The sequence below is a fragment of the Electrophorus electricus genome, chromosome 6 (assembly GCF_041902795.1).
Source record: "Electrophorus electricus isolate QZ-2024a chromosome 6, ASM4190279v1, whole genome shotgun sequence".
Taxonomy (NCBI): domain Eukaryota; kingdom Metazoa; phylum Chordata; class Actinopteri; order Gymnotiformes; family Gymnotidae; genus Electrophorus; species Electrophorus electricus.
The window spans coordinates 16992462-17010827 of record NC_137502.1 but is presented as its reverse complement, the minus strand read 5'-3'; the positions used below and the strand labels follow the sequence as shown (position 1 = coordinate 17010827).

Sequence of the window (18366 nt, the reverse complement as noted above, 5' to 3'; positions counted from 1 at the left end):
ATTTCACCAGCCCTGAACACTGACTCAACTCACCTTCCTACACAGTATGATTCTCTTACTAACATATATAGCCGATCAGACATTGTGCAATCTTGCCAATCAACCCAACCTGAACTGGCCTGCTAAAGACACACACACACACACACACACACACACACACACACACGCAGAGAGACAGACAGACAGACAGAGAGAGTGGGATTTTAGGCAGATTGATAAGGTTAACACTATTCTAGTATCAATACACCCACCTTGGCCTAGTTTACCATTACTTAGCTCACTTGCAATAAAGCAGCCATCATCTACACAAAAAAATTAAACACAGAGAAAATGAAATGCAGACAGCCAGAGAGAGAAACTAATTAGTTCATGATAGAAATGCTCAATGAACTGAACTACATAGCACAGAAGAGAGAAAAGAGAAAGAGGCCTCATGAAATAATACCAATACAACAAATGACTAATTACATGTACATAAAAACCTAGCATGAATTGGTCTTCGTACACACACAAACACACAATGGTTGCTGCACCAATGCGAACAATCATCGCCCTGACATCGTGTGAATAGAAACTTAAAGTGAGTGGACTGGCAGCAAGCAGCCCACACACCACTCTGCATTTTCCCAACTCTTGTATTATAAATAACTTTAAGTATCCAGGCCGCCTCATCCTCAGCTGTTCAATGTCAAGAAATCCCAGCCCACTTTGATAGTCCACCCGCCGCTCCTCTTCTCTGTTCTTCTCCTGTTCACCAACATCTAATCTTGGCCTGCTGCTCATTTGAATGGTGTAACGTGGAATCCTTCACTGGCAGCTGAGGTCATCCTTTCGTCCCGTGTTGCCATGGTGCCTCCACTTTCCCACTTGTCTCCTTCCGGATCGGAAGAGCCGACGGACTCCCGGAGCAGAGGGAAGCCCTCCAGGGCTTGCCAGATCTGAGAATTCCATGCCGCTGCAGGCAGCCTGACACCCTCCTGCTTCAAACTGTGCCAGCCGATGGATTTACATGAGAGGAAAGAAAAGTTTCCCAAATGTTAAAGCACGTTGGAGCTTGTTTTCCCTTTGTTGGCTAGCGTCTTTGGGATCAGCCATCCTTACAGCAAATGAAGGAAGTCATAGACTAAATTCTCACTGGAGGCCCTCCATTTAATGTGTTAACCTTCGCACCTTTTGATATATATACACAATATCCTGACATGGTTTCAGTAGGGACTCAGACTAAAGTAGGCATACAAGAGAAAAGTCTATCCTGAGAAAGTGAGACAGCTGACCCAATGTAGACATCCATAATGAATGCCCAATACACTTTCACACTGTGACAGTTTTATGTTAATAAGTCGTTGTGGAGAAACTAAATAGCTTGTATCTATGCATATAAAAAGGTATATACCTTAAGCTGAAACACATTAATGCCTGAGATAAAACTCTTCCTCTTGCTGTGTGGTGAGAGCAAACCACTGTCTCTACAGGGAAGACTGACCTACATCAGCAACAGAGGCCTGACTGTTCCCAGCTCCTGCGTTTCTTAAACTTCACATAATTACTGCGGGATCCCCCTCGAGGCCGTCCCGAGAACGTAAACGAGCGAGGAAAGCGACAAACTCGACCCAGATCCACCCCTTCTTTGCATCGCAATTACTGCCCTATTTAGAAACACTGGTACTTTCTTGTTCTTTCGATGCATGGTGTCAGGCCTCCACGGAAAGCAGAACACCATGGCTGTATCCTAAACCATTCCCAGTTCTCACCATAGTGCGCTGTTTTGATTGCCCACCTTTTAGTAATTATGTCCACAGCACTCATAAAATGTGCTGAAATAGGTTGTGTCCAAAGTGTACCATAGGTCCTCTTGGCATTTAAAGATGATGCATGAACACATGTGAACTCCCTGAATTAACAGCAGAGTGTACAAAATTGTTCATTTGACCCACAAATTCTGATCCCATGCTTAGTCTGCTATACAGTGCTGCGGCCAGCGATAACCACTTCAGTGTAGAAAACAGTAAATAGGTTGCATTTTTGCATGCAGAGTTGTACAGCCTGAAACTCAATAGAAGGTCAAAATTCTCTCAGAGATGTGCTCTCTGCGGTTCACTTTTACTGGACGATGTCTTTCATCTACAGTGCCTTATTATGTTTATGAGAGGTTCAGCTATTGTTGTTTGGTTTTTCTGGCAGAGAGCTGAATTCAAATTAGTTTCAAATCATGCTAAAGACAGCAGTTTGGTGTGATTTCTTCACATTATGAATGTACACCCACACCCACACACAACCATAAACACAGGCTAAGAAAACACTGCAGAGCAAGAAAATAGCTAGTTATTTATTTCATTGTGAGTATATTTAGAAACATCAAATATTTTCTTAAATTATACTGCAATGTCATTAATGTAATAAAAAGGTCAGATCCTATTACAAAGTATATTTTTTTTCTTGTTCTTTTTGCTTCTCTCTTCTTGTTGTCCCTTTTGTCTGGAAGAAAGCCAAAAGTCATCCTCCACCAAACCATTTCTAAAAGGTCACACATGAAGCATTCCTAAATGATTAGCGTACAAATGAACAGCTTTGGCATTTAAGGCCCATACTCCATCTGTTCGACCAATAAGCTCACACTACCACACACCAAACACTCCTCTCAGCCAAATATGAACCGGAGGGTGGGCAAACAATTTTAGGCATGCACGAACGAACGAACACACACACACACACACGCACACACACACAAAATCTCTACCACAGTATTCCAGGCTAAAATACAACAGCAAACAGCTTGGACGTTTATATACGCATACATTTTAATCAGATATGCGCTTTGTATGATCATGCACTTAATCTCATATTAAGTGTATTATTAACACTACAAGTAAGAACATTACAACATGTATAGGTTCAAACACATTTACAAATTAACATACTTCAGCACAGAATGATTGGGTACACAACATCAGTGATTCTTTAAAAACAATTGCAGTGATTAACAGATGGTATAAAGTTTAAGGGCCACTACCATATTGCCATCTTCTAAATTACAAAACCAATCTCATGCCCAAATAAAGTGTGAGTGCTTAAAAGAAAAGTCTGTCTGTTTGTGTTTGTGTGTGTGTGTGTGTGTGAGTGATGCAGATATCAAAATATATCAAATATATTGATGCTAGATAGATAGATAGATAGATAGATAGATAGATAGATAGATAGATAGATAGATAGATAGATAGATAGATAGATAGATAGATAGATAGATAGATAGATAGATAGATAGATAGATAGATAGATAGATAGATAGATAGATAGAGGAAGTTTTAGATATATACATTTTGGCATACATCTGGCACAGTAGAAAATAACATGGAAACAAAACAAAACAAAAAACTCTCCTTTTTAAAACAGCTACCCCTCTGCCAATGTGTAGGACAAGCAGACAATTTATCAGGACTTCCATGTGGTAAAGGTGCACTATGACCACCAGACCAGAGAGCCAGATCTCTGGTCAAAGCAGTCACCTGAGTGACACTCTCTGTCACACTGCCATCTCGTTAGGGGACTATACCCCTGTGCATCTCACTTTCCATATAATCTTTATGCATCCACCCTTCATTCCGGGTTACACCCATGCCCCGGGGCTTTGTACACCTTCCCCTCAGTGAGGGTTTAATTTATCTATGAGCACACTCCCAGCGGCTCCATAATATCATCCCATGGGTGTGGTCACTGCTCTGTCTTCATTGCAACTATGAATTAGCAAATGACATCCCAAAACTTCCATATAAGGTTAAATGCTTTTATCATGGTGTCTGGAAGTGACATTCATAAAAATGCCACCAAAGGGAGGAAAGAGAAAACATATCACCATAACAACACCAGTGGTGGAGTGGCTAAAGCCAAGAGCTGCCAAAGCTCAAAGCTTTTGTTGTTCACACAACCACTTAATGTACGTACCGTCACGTGATGGCTTGACATAAAGTCGGTTTAATGACTAAAACTTGCATGACATAAATAAACTTTAAGTCTAATTTGTCACTTTATATAACGTCAGTGGCAGTGTGTAGCATCAGAGCCTGTCAGTCAAAGTAATGGCTTCTGTTGTGATTTAGAATGCCATGGCAGAATGGCAGAATAAAAGTCAAATTTAGTCTATTAGTCCATGTATTTGGACGACTTTTAAATTTTGTTCATTTCTAGAGATAATTTGATAAAATGAGCACCATATTCTCTCAAAACTTCTCATACAAGCTATTTATAGGACAAAAATGCCTGTAGTAGTGGCCCTGTAGGAGTGTTGTGTTGGTTAACTGTAGAACATAACCCTTATCTGTGGCATTTAACAGAAACAAATCAACTGGAATGTTCTCCTCCTCTGTGGGAGAAAGGGGGTAGGTTTGATTGCAATGGCACATGACTACCCTACACTGGCTCTTTTAATTGTCTTTACACTAAACTAAAAAGAACATAAAAAAGTGAAAACTGAAAAGGAATGCATGTCTGTTCCTCATCACACAAAACAACCAAGAGAATACACTGCAACTTAAAAAAAAACAAAAACCAACTCACATATACAGTTTGTGAAATTCATTTCTCACTCAAAGCAATATGTACAAAGGAATCAATAAGTACATGTATCATAAATGTAAAGAGTTTAAAATAAATGTTAAAAAGAAAAATAAGAAAACGTTCCATTATAAACTCTGCAACATCTGACCCACTTGCCAAGCAAAAAAACAAGTCTTGCTTGAGGCCTATTGATTGTGCGACTGGAGAAAAACAAGGCACATACTTAAAAAGATGCATGTATGCCTGTAGTCGGATCATACACAAGAATACAGAGAGTTCCCTGGCCTGCGCACGCATTGGCTTTTGTGGTCTTATTGACTTGTAAAGCACACTAGCCGGGGCTGACGAAGAAAAGCATGGCCACGTTAAAGGTTCGCACACTGCTGCTTTTTCACTGAGCTGTAGTCATTAAATCGATTCTTCCAGTCCAGCATGTAAGAAAGCCAGCGATGAAACTGACTCTTCCACTGTAGCTCCACTTCATCAATACTCACTGTACCGAGGAGAGGAGAGAGGAGTAACAGAAAGGAGAGTAAAGAAAAAAGATTATTTAAAAAAAAAAAAAGAATAAAGACCAGAAAGCCACACAATCAGCAAGTCCTCATTTGAATTGCCTGCATATTTCTCTGTAACTTAATTGCTATGGTAACACCCGTATGTACCACAGGACTAAAGCCCTTTCACACACTGTTTTTCTCTCCGTGCACAACTAACTGTGCATGCATCATTCACAGCCACACTGCCCAGATCTACTATCCTTTCCCAACCAAGCCTTGTTTCTCAAGGTTATAGTCTTGGCCATACAATATTCACACACTGCTCTTAAGGTGTCAACCAGAAGGTGTGTAGGAAACGTTTTCTAGCAGCGGCCAGTAGGAACAATTTTCAGATGTCTTTAAGACTCCAGCAAGTCAGTGATGATGATTGCCGATCTATCATTTTACAGTGGCCTTTAAAAGTCAGATGCATGCTGCTCAGAAGTTTCATTTCATTAGTTGTCTTTTGTTCCATGCTGTAGTACATCAAATAACACTGTACATGTAATGCAGTGAGACAGATACACTAAATATCCCATAGTAATGGTAAAGTTTGCATTGCAATTTCTGTAGGTGAATTAGTGATATTTGGAAGGAAACTATGATGTTACATTTTTAGTTCCACTAGGAAGTGAAGCAACACTGATAGGTGTTAGGAATTATCAATTGCCTAGCAACAGAATGCTACTCTTCTCTGTGTTCCACGCTGAGACAGAAAGTGAGAAAGAGAGATAAAGCAATACCAGCAATGAACAGTGTATATGATGTATAAAACTTATACCGACTGTATTATGCACAATTGCATTCACATGCGATACAGTGTCGTATATAGTACATTTTATTTGAAATCTATCAAATTTTATTGTCTTTTTTTCAGTTTCATAATCTGTTTTAGTTTCATCATGTTGTAAAAGTCTTTGTGAACATGCTTTAAAATTATATAAAGATGTATTACTATTATTCTATCTTCTTATTGCAGAATGTACCGTAATACTACACCATCAATTGATCTCTTGAGGTAGAGGCATTCCTTATTGCTGGATTATTTTCATGGTGGAGGTTTGGTCAGTTTACGTGTGTGTGTGTGTGTGTGTGTGTGTGTGTGTGTGTGTGTGTGTGTGTGTGTGTGTGCGCGTGCGTGTGAGCCTGAACTGTATGTGTGTTCTAATAAATAAAGACGACGAAGCTCATTCAAGCAAAGCTGTGTGCAGTTGTTCACCAAAGCGCAAAACAGAATTGATTCATTCCATCTCAGTGTCAAATTCAATTCTGGTCCCTAAGATTGCACTGCCTGGAACTGCAGCTGTACTCCTCCTTTAGCTTACATCTCAAGCATTCCAATCCAGTGTACTATTAAACACCACCTTGCAAAGACCTCCAAATCCTGATAAAAGCACAAAACAAGTTTCATTGGTTTAAGGTGCAACGATATCTAAAAAGTTGCTTCTAAAATAGCATCCAAGGCTTACAAGAGGAATTGTGGCGATTGCTGCAGCCCTTTTAATGTGCAAGCAACAACTCTCAGCATAAAGCTCTTAGAATAACGTTTCCCTCTGTCTCTCAGTACAGCACATAGGGCTCACAGCCTCCAGTCCTGGGTAGCAAATAGCAGAAGAGCATCACATTTTTTTCACATGGTTTAAATGATCAAGCTAACTATAGTGAAAGGCTTCCTTTCCAGTTCACAAAGAGTCACGTTTTCCTGGAAAAGCCATATGTTGCTTCGAATATGACGTAATCCTCGACCAAGAGACCTTGCACGTTCGTTTTCTGCCCAGAGTACTGCTTATTATTTTCAGTGACTTCTAGTTGGCTGAATAGTTGAACATCCAAACAGCCTGACCTGATATCTCAAAATACATGGAAATCTCAAGTCGAAACATTTAAAAACATGGGATACATAATTTTCCATCTTCAAAACCACAAGGGCTATGGCTCGTGTCTGCATAATAAGCACACTAAGCAGAGTGCAGGTGTTGTTCATGCCCTAATAAGCATCACGCTCTGAGGCAGGGGTCGACCTTGCACAACCGGAGTCTCCTACAGCCCGCCGTCAAGGTCCAGGATCACGAAGACAGAGGCAGCCGAGGAGGGCAGCCCTACCACGAACAGCCTCACCACAGAAGCACCTTTTAATGCCGAGGTGTGACGGGGCAGGCAGAGCTATCCAAAGACAGAATGACACTGAAGGGTCTAAGGGTGGATACGAGGCTTCTGTAAGCGTATTCAGTGTGCAGTGCTTGATCTGTGTGTGGGAGTGAAATGTGTGTGTGTGTGTGTGTGTGTGTGTGTGTGTGTGTGTGTGTGTGTGTGTGTGTGTGTGCGCACACGTCCTCTCTTTCCCACTCCCTCTGCCTTAGCTGACGCCCTCACCAGTGACGTGCTGTAGTTTAGGTAGGAAGCTGTCCCAGAACTTGCACTGCTGGGCTCGGAGCATCCTGAGAGCTTGCGGGGGCCGGCCATCCAGCGTGACATACTCCTGCTGCTCCACGGTGAAGGGCGGCCATGCCCATCCGTCAACACTCGGATCCCTGAAAACCAAAAAATAAAAATAAAAAAGGAAATAAAAACAAAACAAGCAGCAGAAAAACAGCCCAAATGTAATTTTATGTACAGAGTTACATCGATACATTACGGCACTTAAGCAAAACAGCCATCAGATGGAATCAATGAAACTATTCAATAGCCAAGACGTTTACATGCTTCTTTAAAGAACAGCTCATGGCCTTCTAAGTCCAAGGGCGTCGAAACCCAAACTCCGGAAACAAAGAACACGAATGTGAGCAGCTGACTTCATTAAGCATGCAAAGTCATTCACAGTCACTCAGTTCCATTGCAAAATACAGACATCACAGTGTGGCCCTCAGTTTGTTATAGGTGCTTTTAGATACAATGTGCCCTTATTGCCTTCCTGGTTTACTATCTCTAAGTAATATATTTGTCTCCTGGCAGAAGTTAGATGATTTTGTTAATAAAGTGAGTTGATATAATGAATTGTTTTGTCATGACCACATTTTAACATTGTGTTTTTCATCTTTTGTTTGAATAGATTAAACATCCCCAGATCATTAAAAAAAAAATGTAATCCCAAAAGTAAAATCTGACTCTTATTTCAGGAGATTTCATTCATAAATAAATAAGCATTAAATAAAATATTTTAGGAACATTAAATATGTGGAATTCATACTCACCCAGTCTTAGCAAAGTTTGCCCAGTGGCTCATCATCTTCTTGCTTATGGCAACTTCCTGCTCGGTGTAGCCAAGAGAATGGTTATTAGGAATCCCGAACACAAACTCGATCTCATCCCCATGCATCACCCCCATCCACTCAGGCCAGGAGTTGGAGCTGGAGCGATGGCCAAACAGGTACAGTCGGACATTGCCTCCGTGCTCCACGTACTTGCGGGCAAAGTCGAGCAAAGGACAGGAGAAGTAGCGGTCTCCGACCAACCAGCCCAGGGAATCTCTGTTCTTTTGCCCACTCAGCTCATCTGTCCAGTCTGTGTACTGGAAGGCGGCGGCCTCCTGCGCCATCTCACTGAAGTCTGGGAGGCTGTTGGCGACCCCCTGGTAGAACTGCTCTCTGCTAATCAAGCTCTGGTGGTGGATACTAAAGCCCCTGGCACCATATATCAGAAAGTAGGGGCCTTCATTCTTATTCAGGCCTAACAGAAGATTGGTCTTCAAAAAATGTCCGGACTGGATCAAGACATCAGGCATGTCCGGAAGGAAGTCACCGTCCACTGTCGGAGGGAAGGGCACACTTATAATCATGGAGTCACGGACTACATCGAACTGGAGCGCAATGATCTTCTCTGGATCTGCAGCCTGTAGGCAGGCCAGCCCTTCATCGGGAGAAGGCCCAAGCGGGCAGCCCAGAAGCTGGGCAAGGGTCAAGGAGCGGTTCCAGGCCTCAGCTGCCTCCACAGCTGCCCAGGCAGCATTTGGGGTGCCGCTCTGTAGGACCGCGCGACTGAACAGACCGTGGCTGCCGGAGGAAAGCACGTGGTGCCCGACAGACCCTGCGCCAGCGCTCTCCCCAAAAAGAGTCACGGAGGATGGGTCTCCCCCGAAGGCTGCAATATTCTCTGTGACCCAGCTCAGAGCCAGCCTTTGGTCAAACAGGCCTGCATTGCCTCGGACAACCTCACTGCCTGGGAGAGCCAGAAAGCCCAGGGCTCCCACCCTGTAGTTCATGGAAACCACCACGACCTGCTCCAGTTGGCTGAGGTACCGTCCATCATACACGTCCAAGGAGGCGGTGCCTGTGGAGAAACTGCCTCCATAGATCCATACCATGACAGGGACCAAGGGCTGGCTGGGGTCCTGAAGTCTGCTAGGAGTCCATACATTTAAGTAAAGGCAGTCCTCGCTGAGCCTGGTGTTGGGATTCCACATCTCAGCCCCAGCAAAGCCTGGGAATGTTGCGTCCACGTACTGCAGGCAGGAATTAGAAAAGCTGGTCGTGTTTCGGATGCTACCCCACTCCACAGCAGGCTCTGGGCGACTGAAACGGAGCACACCCACAGGGGGCCTCGCATAGGGAATTCCCAGAAAGGCCACCACAGGGCCATTGCTGCCAGGCACAGGGAGCCTTACCCCACGGACTTTTCCCTTGCTTGTGGACACCACCAGTTCATCCTGCCCTGCTGCTGGATGGAGCAACAGAAAAGCCAAGAGCCATAGTGAGATGCTGACACAATGTCTCACCATGGTGTCTTCTTGTCTGATTTGACAAAAAGAAAGAAGAAAGAAGAACAGCATGGAGTCACACAATGTTTTGTAACACCGGAAGCGATGCCACTAGATTAGAACATTTTCCTCTGTGACACTGCGTTTTAATACTTGTTACACAACAGCTATAGCACAGGCTAGGTGAAACACACACAGACAGGTAGCCATTAATGACATCTTAGGTACAACTGAGACCCAATGGAGTGGAAGGCAGAGACGATCAAAACGCTCTCAGTGACTCAGTCAGCAAGAGTCGGCCCAGCTACCCCGTCTCTGGAGTGGAGAGCACTATCCCCGATTACTCAACTGCCGCGGGGGGATCAATTTCCAAAATTAGAAGCCCTTATTGATTGTTGTGATAATGGGTTAATCCTGCTTGAATAATATGGTCTGCATAAGACAGTCCAAAAGGTTGATACTTCCTGTGCTTGTGAAAATGAACACAGTTTTGGCAAATGCAATGTAAGCCATGCTGAAGCTTTTTCTAAAGGCAGTGTGATGGCATTTTGGACAGGTGCATTGAGAGTTTGTGACATGCTAAATTAATAACTGACTTTATTTTCTCCCTTGAAATCTCATCAAACCCTCATTAGGCCTCTAACTAGCGTAGCGGCTATAAGGGAATTCCTACTTTCAGTTGATTCTATGATAAAATATGATTAAGTGAAGCCCTCTTATTATTACTAAAGCGGATGGTTGGCCTCCGTAACTCAGTGATTTTTAATACCAGTCCTGAGGACTCCATTTACACATTTTTTCCATCATTTGCCCTCATCAGGCTGTTATCATGCCCTTCACAAGCTGTGTCGAGTGCATTAGAGAAGGTAAAATACAGGAACAATAAAACGTGCTCAAAATCAATTGAAACATCTACTTCTGCCAGGCTGCATGAAATCCATGAAATCTTTGCAGGCATTTAGTGAGAGCATTAGTATGGACTGAACTAACCTGTACACAGGCTGGATCACCAGCAATTGCTTGTCTCTGCTTTCATTTTACAAGGGAGAATAATCTCTGTCGGGAAGATATGCGCCTCTGATCCAGGCATTTTCTCTCTAAAAAGATGCAAGGTCATAGAAAGCACTCAAGTCCATTTTAGTCATCTTAAGTGTGACAAACTCCCCAAACGTAAGGAGACCACCAGCCCAGCAATTTCATGCGTGACGGATGGAACCCCAAAGCAGAAACCTTCAGGGAAAGAAAGAGTGAGCGTCTGTTGTGTTTCCCATTAGGTTATATTCAATTTCTAAGCTTTGACATGCATTGCTCATATCATTATTCATGAAACACACATAAGAATTTAAACAAACAAGTAAATAAATAAATAAAACGATGGTGATGGTTTGACACCATGAGGCTCAGGCTCTGCAATGTAAAGAGATGACCGCTGGGACAAATGCCACTCGAACATTTAATGACTGCTTTATCAGACAGACAGCAGCGTTATTATCGTATCATGAGCATCGGGTGCACAGAAATGGCACGTAAAATGTCACCGTGTCCCAAAGGGCTTTTAACGTGTTCTTTAGACCCACATCTGCATAAACAGAATTTGCTAATCTCTGGTGTATGTTGCATCAAAAGGAAAAAAAGATAAGGCCAGTTCTCCCTCCAATCTTCTTTCTTCCATTTAGTCCCTCCAGATCAAGACTATAGGCACATTTGTTTTTCAATCACCCACTTCTCTCTCTCATTCTCTCACACTTACTCACTCACACACACACACACCCCTACACTCAAAGCACACTTCTCTGGGAAACTCTGTTTTAACAACACTCACACACTGAGGCTGGTTGAGACTGTGTCGTGGGAGACTCAGAAGAACAGAGAGGTTCCCTCTGCCCTTCTCAGCTCATTTCTCTCTCCCTACACGTCTAATCATTCGGCGCAAGTCCCCAAAGAGAATCGGGTTGACCTTCCCATCTCCAACAATATTCACACTGCACAGTTTTACAGAATTTATGTAAAAATCCATTTAATGTCCAGTTTAATATTGGTAGATCATCGAGTGACCAGACAACAATTAGTAGATCATAAATGCACTGGGTGAATAAGGCAAGGCTGAGGTGCTACCGACGGACACGTAAACTAACAACACCAGTCTCTCCCATTCTTTATGGTCATCATGCTGCGATGGTATTTGGAAACGGGGCCCTTGTCAGTATGCTTGTGATGCCATTTCATAAAATGCTAATGAGAATCCTACATACTCATCAAATCTGCATGCTCGCCTTTTCAATCAATATTGGCCCAGTGTGGGTGCACAACAACTCCAAAGATCTGCCCACACGTGTTTGGCATCCACAGAACCGAGAGTGAGGATTCTCTCTCGGAAATAATTCTGCCGGCCATAGTCCGGTGACTATCTCCATGGTCAAGAAGTCGTTAATAACAGCTGCGGACGTCACGGACACTTCTGTCCGAGACCCCCACGCAATCTGCTGTTTGGTTCTGGAGTTCCAAGTGGAGAGCTGTGATTGGTGGCATGCAACCCATCCTTGGATCAACATCCAGTGTAGACCTGCGCTCAGATTCTCGACACTGATGTCATCTCCGCCACTCACTCATCGACGACACATTATTCAGCTTCTGAAACTAGTACAAACTTTCTGAGTGAGTCACGCAGGAAACACAAAGGCCCCGCTGCGGGAACACAAAAGGTGCTCTTTTGCTTTTTGGCCTACTTTTATTTTTCACTTACCTTGGTCGTTTTTTTTTTTCCAGAGATGGGGGACAACGCGGCCGTCGGCCTTGGAAATGGTTTTAGTAAAGCGCATACTGAAAATTCACAGTATTTCATCACAAGTTTTTCTTTAGGGAGTAAAAGAATAGAGTATGGGCAAAAATGCTGAGAAGTGACTGAAAAACGATACTGTCCACGGTGTGAGCTGATCATTATTCAGCTTATTATTAGCCGTCATGTACATTAGGATGTATGTACACAAGTAACATAACCCTCTCTGCAATTTAACACCAGGCTGAGCTAATAAGGATTCAGTGTGCGAAGCACCAGGGCACCTGTTTACTGGCACTAAAATAATGGCATTTGTATTCTGAGAGAGCACAGAGATGATTCAAGTGTCTTCAAAGGCCGGCCCGGAGCCTTGCGGTGTTGATCTCTAAGCCCAACAGCCCAGATAAAATAATGTGCCAATGTGTGAAGTGAAACTGACACATCAGGAGAAGGAAGTTCTGTCAGAATTGGCCCTCTCATCAGCATAGGGGCCCCAGTGCTATCAGAACAAATGAGCTAGTACTAACAACACTATCTGTCCCTGTTTCGGGGAACAAACATCCCTGTCCAAGGTTAATGCATGCCCAGGGAAAGAGAAAAGGAAAGAGAGTGACAGAGCGAGAGAGACAGACAGACAGACAGACAGACAGACAGACAGACAGAGAGAATCGAACCCGTTATACTGGCATGACCTTGTAAAGTACCCAGTCCGGCAGCAAGACACACACTGCGAATGTGCCAGCAGTTCCAGCTGAGCCATTATTCAGTACGCAATCATAGCATGGCACTGCTGCCACCAGTCTGCCACCAGTCTGCCACCAGTCTGCCACCAGTCTGCCAACAGACTCTGGTAATACCCCAGTTCTGGTACTAACACTGCCAAAGACACACTCTCACAAACCCTGGAAATAACCCCATTCAGATGAGCCCTGCATACAGAAGAGAGGTGCTTAAAAATAAATCAGTGAGAACAAACCCCCAGAGCTGGTCAGTGCCTAAGAGGTGGAGATCGTCCCTCAGTGCTTCCATACAGCCACAGCATGTGCCATGCCTCTCGGATCATCGCTTTTACCATAAACCCGCTGGTTATCACATCAAGCAGGCTACAGCTCATTTGGGAAGCAACCTTAAGCGAATGTGCTGAAGCTCTTTTATTAAGTGGATCAAACTAAATCTGACACACTTAGGAAAGTACAGACTTAAATATATACTTTAATATCAAATATAGTTCAATATAGTTTGATGGAAATGTATTAGAAGTCCATGCTAATGTTCCATTGTGATAGCAATAACACCTATTTAGCCAACACAGATTATTCTTTTTGGAAGTCTTATATGAAGCACAGACTATCTGACCAGAAGGAAAGTTCAGGAGATAGTCATAAGCAGTGGTACAGACAGTGGGAGCATTCTGACAGATCACGGCGACTTCAGGCGGGGGTGTACTGAGCGTGCTCAACCACCAGCCTGTCCCCATGCACACTGTGTGAGCATTTTTTTTTTTCCCTCAAAAGAGAAGAAAATCTCAAGCACATTTTGAGCATCCCAGCAGAGCGTGCTGTTGTTAATCACAATTAACAATCATATTTTTCAAAAAGAGGACAAAATTGATCACATTCTCTGGGGTTCTAGGCTTCATCTGTACTCCCAGAAATCAAACTGAAAGATTATTTACATGGGTTAAGGCCTGGGTCTGCCTTTGCTTGGTGTCTCAAACACCAGTTGCAGCAAGCAGGAATTTTCAAGTGCAGACCATGCCTGAAGCCAATGAATTATGGTTTGCAAAACACAAGAAAGGGGAAAGGCCTCCAAACCCTTTACTGACTGATCTGACTAGTTGGGAGGTGGATGCTTGCTGTTGTAGGGTGGCCCAAGAGGGGAGTGCAGGAGTCATGGAGAACTGGGAGGAGATGAGGAGTCATGGCTAAGGGTCATATCAACTAGGAGGGGAGGCGTGAGCCATCTCCCAGGGCTCGGTCATCACAACTCCATTTAGAAGCGATTTTATCTAGCCATTGCAGAGTACAGATCGCTCATAATTTATTATGTGTCTTTTGTGTTGACAATTTCAAAACAATCCTTCTGACTGTTTGATCTATGCAGCTTGGTGCAACAGCAAAACAGTATGGCTTTTTATGGGAAATCACCATGGAATAGTTGGAATGTTAAAATGGGGCACTGTGATGTAGTCACGTTTCCTGAACCATAGCAGTGGAGAACTCATGGAAATGGGATATTGTATAAGATAATCGGTACCGTGGGTCTCAGATTACAATAAAAGGATCATATTCATACCAATGCAAGTCTATATTGGCATTTATAAATGAGAATTAAAATACTTAAAACAGAAGATATAAAATGTAAAAAGCTAAAGACAGTTATAAGGCATTGTGTCACAACATTGTGGAAACCAATGAAATTAAACAGTAGGAGAGAGAGAGAGAGAGAGAGAGAGAGAGAGAGGCATCCAGGTGATATTCTAAAGTCTGGCCAGTGGATATATATCAAATTAGATGTCTGTCTGCAAAAGTTCAGCTACTGAGAGACAGTGCATGCCTGTCTTTTAACAAATAATCAAACACGTGCGCACGCACACACACACGCGCACACACACACACACGCACACAGCTCTAGTGGCAACTGTAATGTTTCTGAATCACCTGTTGTTGGTTTTGAAATGTCCTTTCAAACCCCTGAACATAGCATACATGCACACAGGTGCACACAGGTACACACACACACACACACACACACACACACACACACACACACACACACACACCAGGCTAAATGTAATTACATCAACAATAAACAAGTCACAGCCTGTACTGTTGCCTAATCTAGATTTGTCCCAGTGGCTTGCCCAAGTGCAAGGGTTTATGACCAGCACGTATTATTGGAAGCATAGATGGCCCCAGACTCTCAGCTGTTTAGCTCTCTGACAGACCTACAGGCATCACATGACCTGGTACATGTGCTCTTTAACAAATCATTGCACAATTACCTTGGTATATACAAACAGGCTTGTAATTATAAATGCATCTGCTTCATCCTAAAGTGTATTTATAAGCACCTGTGAATGAGATAGAAGACTACAAGAGGAACCAGTCATTCTGGTCATTCGAATGTTCACACACAGGAGATACCAAGAGTAATGCTTCTGAATCACCTATCAAGTAACAGAGGATCAGTAGTTGCAGTGAGCTGAAAATACTATGAGACCTGTGCACTCTGAGTGCACCATGCCTCTGAAAGTCTAGACAAGTGATCCAGTGGCAGCTACTGACCCAGCCCAGCTGGTCTCAATGGTTCCTACTGGCGTCTATTTGAACTGCCAGCGTTTCTACGGCACACGCCGGGCCAACAGTACAGATGCAGTCCAACCCCTGCTTTATAAAGAGATAAAGACTGCAACAGCAATCCTGCTGATAGGCTACATCTCACGTGGGGGGCTGTCAAATTTCTTTCATGTATTTGAAAACGTTGTAAAAACAGGAGTAAACCGTGAAATTTTACTAATCTAAGCAAACCACAGACACGCAAAGCAAGTTATAGGGCGACACAAGTTATAGTGAAGGTGCTCACTTTGTAGGGCATGGCGTTCTAGAGAACAATATAAAACGCAATGCACTTCTTTCGTAAAAAGAAAAATTATGAGGACAACAGTGGCTAAATAAAACTGCCCTCACGAATCCTTATAAGGAACTTGAAATGACCTGATAACGGCTAACCTGAATGTGGTGAAACTACTGAGAGCCCGATGACGCAAATGGGAGATTCCCAGGAAAGAATCGCGACAAAAGGGAATCCATGGGATGGCCGTGTAAATGTTGCATAAAAGGCCGTGAACAATTAAGCATGCTTATATCTAAATATATAGACGCCTCCAAACGCAGTCGGATTAATGGGGTGGCAATCATTTCGCTGCGTATAAATAGACCTCGTTCGAATCAACCCCTTTAAAAGGCGTAAGTGGTTTCAGAAACGTAAGATGTTATTCGGACTATAAAAGGGTATATATGGGTGCGATCAATGGCTTGTGGATACCGAAATTGAAACACTGTGTCGAAAAAAAAAAAAAAACACGAAACACACGGCACTTACCCTTTTCTATCTTGCCTCTGCTCTTTGTTTTGTTTGGTTCTTCTAGCGCGGCAGGAAACGTAATATGCTATTCACGGATATATTAACGGCGGACAGCTGCTACATTTGCTTATGTTTCTATAGCAGCGATTTGTGCCATCTGCTCTTCTGTCAAAGTTGGGGAAAACCTCGCGAGGGTTGGATGGGACGTTTGCGTTGTATGAATTCGGGGTCCTGTTATGAATTCGGGATGTGGTGATGACTGCTTGTATATTCACTTAAAACCTTTTAAAATACATCACCTCTACTTACGTGATGAAACAAGGCTGCTACATAAACCTGAGAACTGTGATCAGAATCAGTAACTCTGATCATTTTAATCAGTATAAAGAAAAAGAGGAGATTCGTGGTTATGGGTATGGCTGAAATTATTTCAGTAAAGATATAAACCATGTTTTTAGGTCCTGACAAATGTTTCTTACCGCTGAATATCGTACCACATCATATTGCAAACTTTCGGGGCAAGCCTGTCCACATGATTATTTGCCGCCTGCTCTGAACACACCTTCTTCCGGTAATTAGGGGCTGGAGAAACCTCGAGTGTTTTAGGAAAGAGAACATAACAAAAAAGACTGTATGAGGGGCCTCTAAGGACTAGATGGAGAAGCCCTTCTGTGTAGCACAATGTAGAGGAAAACTATCTTATTTCTCACTTGTTCATGTGGCGTTACTGTTTAATCCCCTATGCTGTGTTGATTTCCTGTTCATTGCATTTGTTTATTCCCCGGATGGCAGTTTAAATATTGCACAGGCCTGATGTGCAAACATTTGGTACATGCAATATATGTGTCAATTTCATGCTTGTGTATTTCTTTAATTTATTTGATAAAGATTATCTTACAATGTTTTTAAATAGGAAAAATAACTTCACCAGAGCATAAATGAAAATAAATGTCCACTGCGCACGTTAGGAGCTAAAATATTATAGGATAAGCTTCTGCTTCCTGCTCTGTGTCTGTGTTCGTTTCTTGCCTTCTCTCCCATCAAAACGGGCACTCAGAATGGAGATTGGTACAGATGGCAGAATATGCAAGCGGTAAGACAAGGTGTAAAGTGTAAGACAGGCAGAGCAAAATAGGGACAAGCAGGCTACTATTGGGAATCCTGAGAATAGTCAAAATTACAGGCACAGGCCAAAACAGGAAAATCCAGATTATGAGAACAGAACAAACAGGGATCAAAAACCAGAGACACAGACTATATTGTCTATAGTAACTCCAGATAAAACGGACCTTGCAAAGACTAACTGTGAGACAAGGGAATAAGAGCTAATCAGTCCTTAAATGAGGAACAAGTTGTGGCCAGTCGTTAATAGGCAGGTGAGGCAGCAGGGTAGGCTCGAGGTATGAAAGTTGCTAGATACTCCTCTTGCGATATGTTACCTTATATACTCTCCGGTGGACTTTGAATGGGCCATCAGTGGGTCCATTGGGAGGTGGTTTCCTCTAATTTGGCTTGATAAATATTTTCTTCAATGTCCAATAAGATAAGGGTAATGCTCTTGGTTGCAAACACAATGGTTTCTGGGTCTGACGCGTGGATCTTGGGTTTATAGGTTTAATAGAGGTGCCTGCTTTGGTATTCTGGGGTCTTCTTTGGTATTGCACCAAAATTATTTGTCTAGGATTCTACCTTTTGGTTGCATGAATATACTCTTGTTTTATTAA

At 42.9% G+C, this 18366-nt stretch overlaps 1 protein-coding gene across 2 annotated transcripts; it reads right to left on the bottom strand.

The window, feature by feature from the left end:
- Positions 1–2303: 2303 nt before the first annotated feature.
- Positions 2304–16839, bottom strand: LOC113576961 (cholinesterase-like). Of its 2 annotated transcripts, XM_027009360.3 has the most exons (5): positions 16661–16839; positions 10771–10877; positions 8279–9814; positions 7461–7618; positions 2304–5044 (listed from the first exon to the last, which is right to left on the bottom strand). In XM_027009360.3, exons 3-5 carry the CDS (start codon positions 9799–9801, stop codon positions 4917–4919), a joined length of 1809 nt encoding a protein of 602 aa, XP_026865161.3. In that variant the 5' UTR covers positions 9802–9814; positions 10771–10877; positions 16661–16839; the 3' UTR covers positions 2304–4916. The 2 variants fall into 2 exon arrangements, with proteins under 2 accessions (XP_026865161.3, XP_026865163.3); XM_027009362.3 differs by lacking the exon at positions 10771–10877.
- Positions 16840–18366: the final 1527 nt, after the last annotated feature.

Coding starts and splice junctions, on each gene's coding strand:
- LOC113576961 (XM_027009360.3), bottom strand. CDS start 9,801: ATGGTGAGACATTGTGTCAGCATCTCACTATGGCTCTTGGCTTTTCTG. Junction 7,619..8,278: donor GCAAACTTTGCTAAGACTGG/GTGAGTATGAAT, acceptor TTTGGTTTTCAG/GGATCCGAGTGTTGACGGAT. Junction 5,045..7,460: donor TAAACTACAGCACGTCACTG/GTGAGGGCGTCA, acceptor TCCTCGGTACAG/TGAGTATTGATGAAGTGGAG.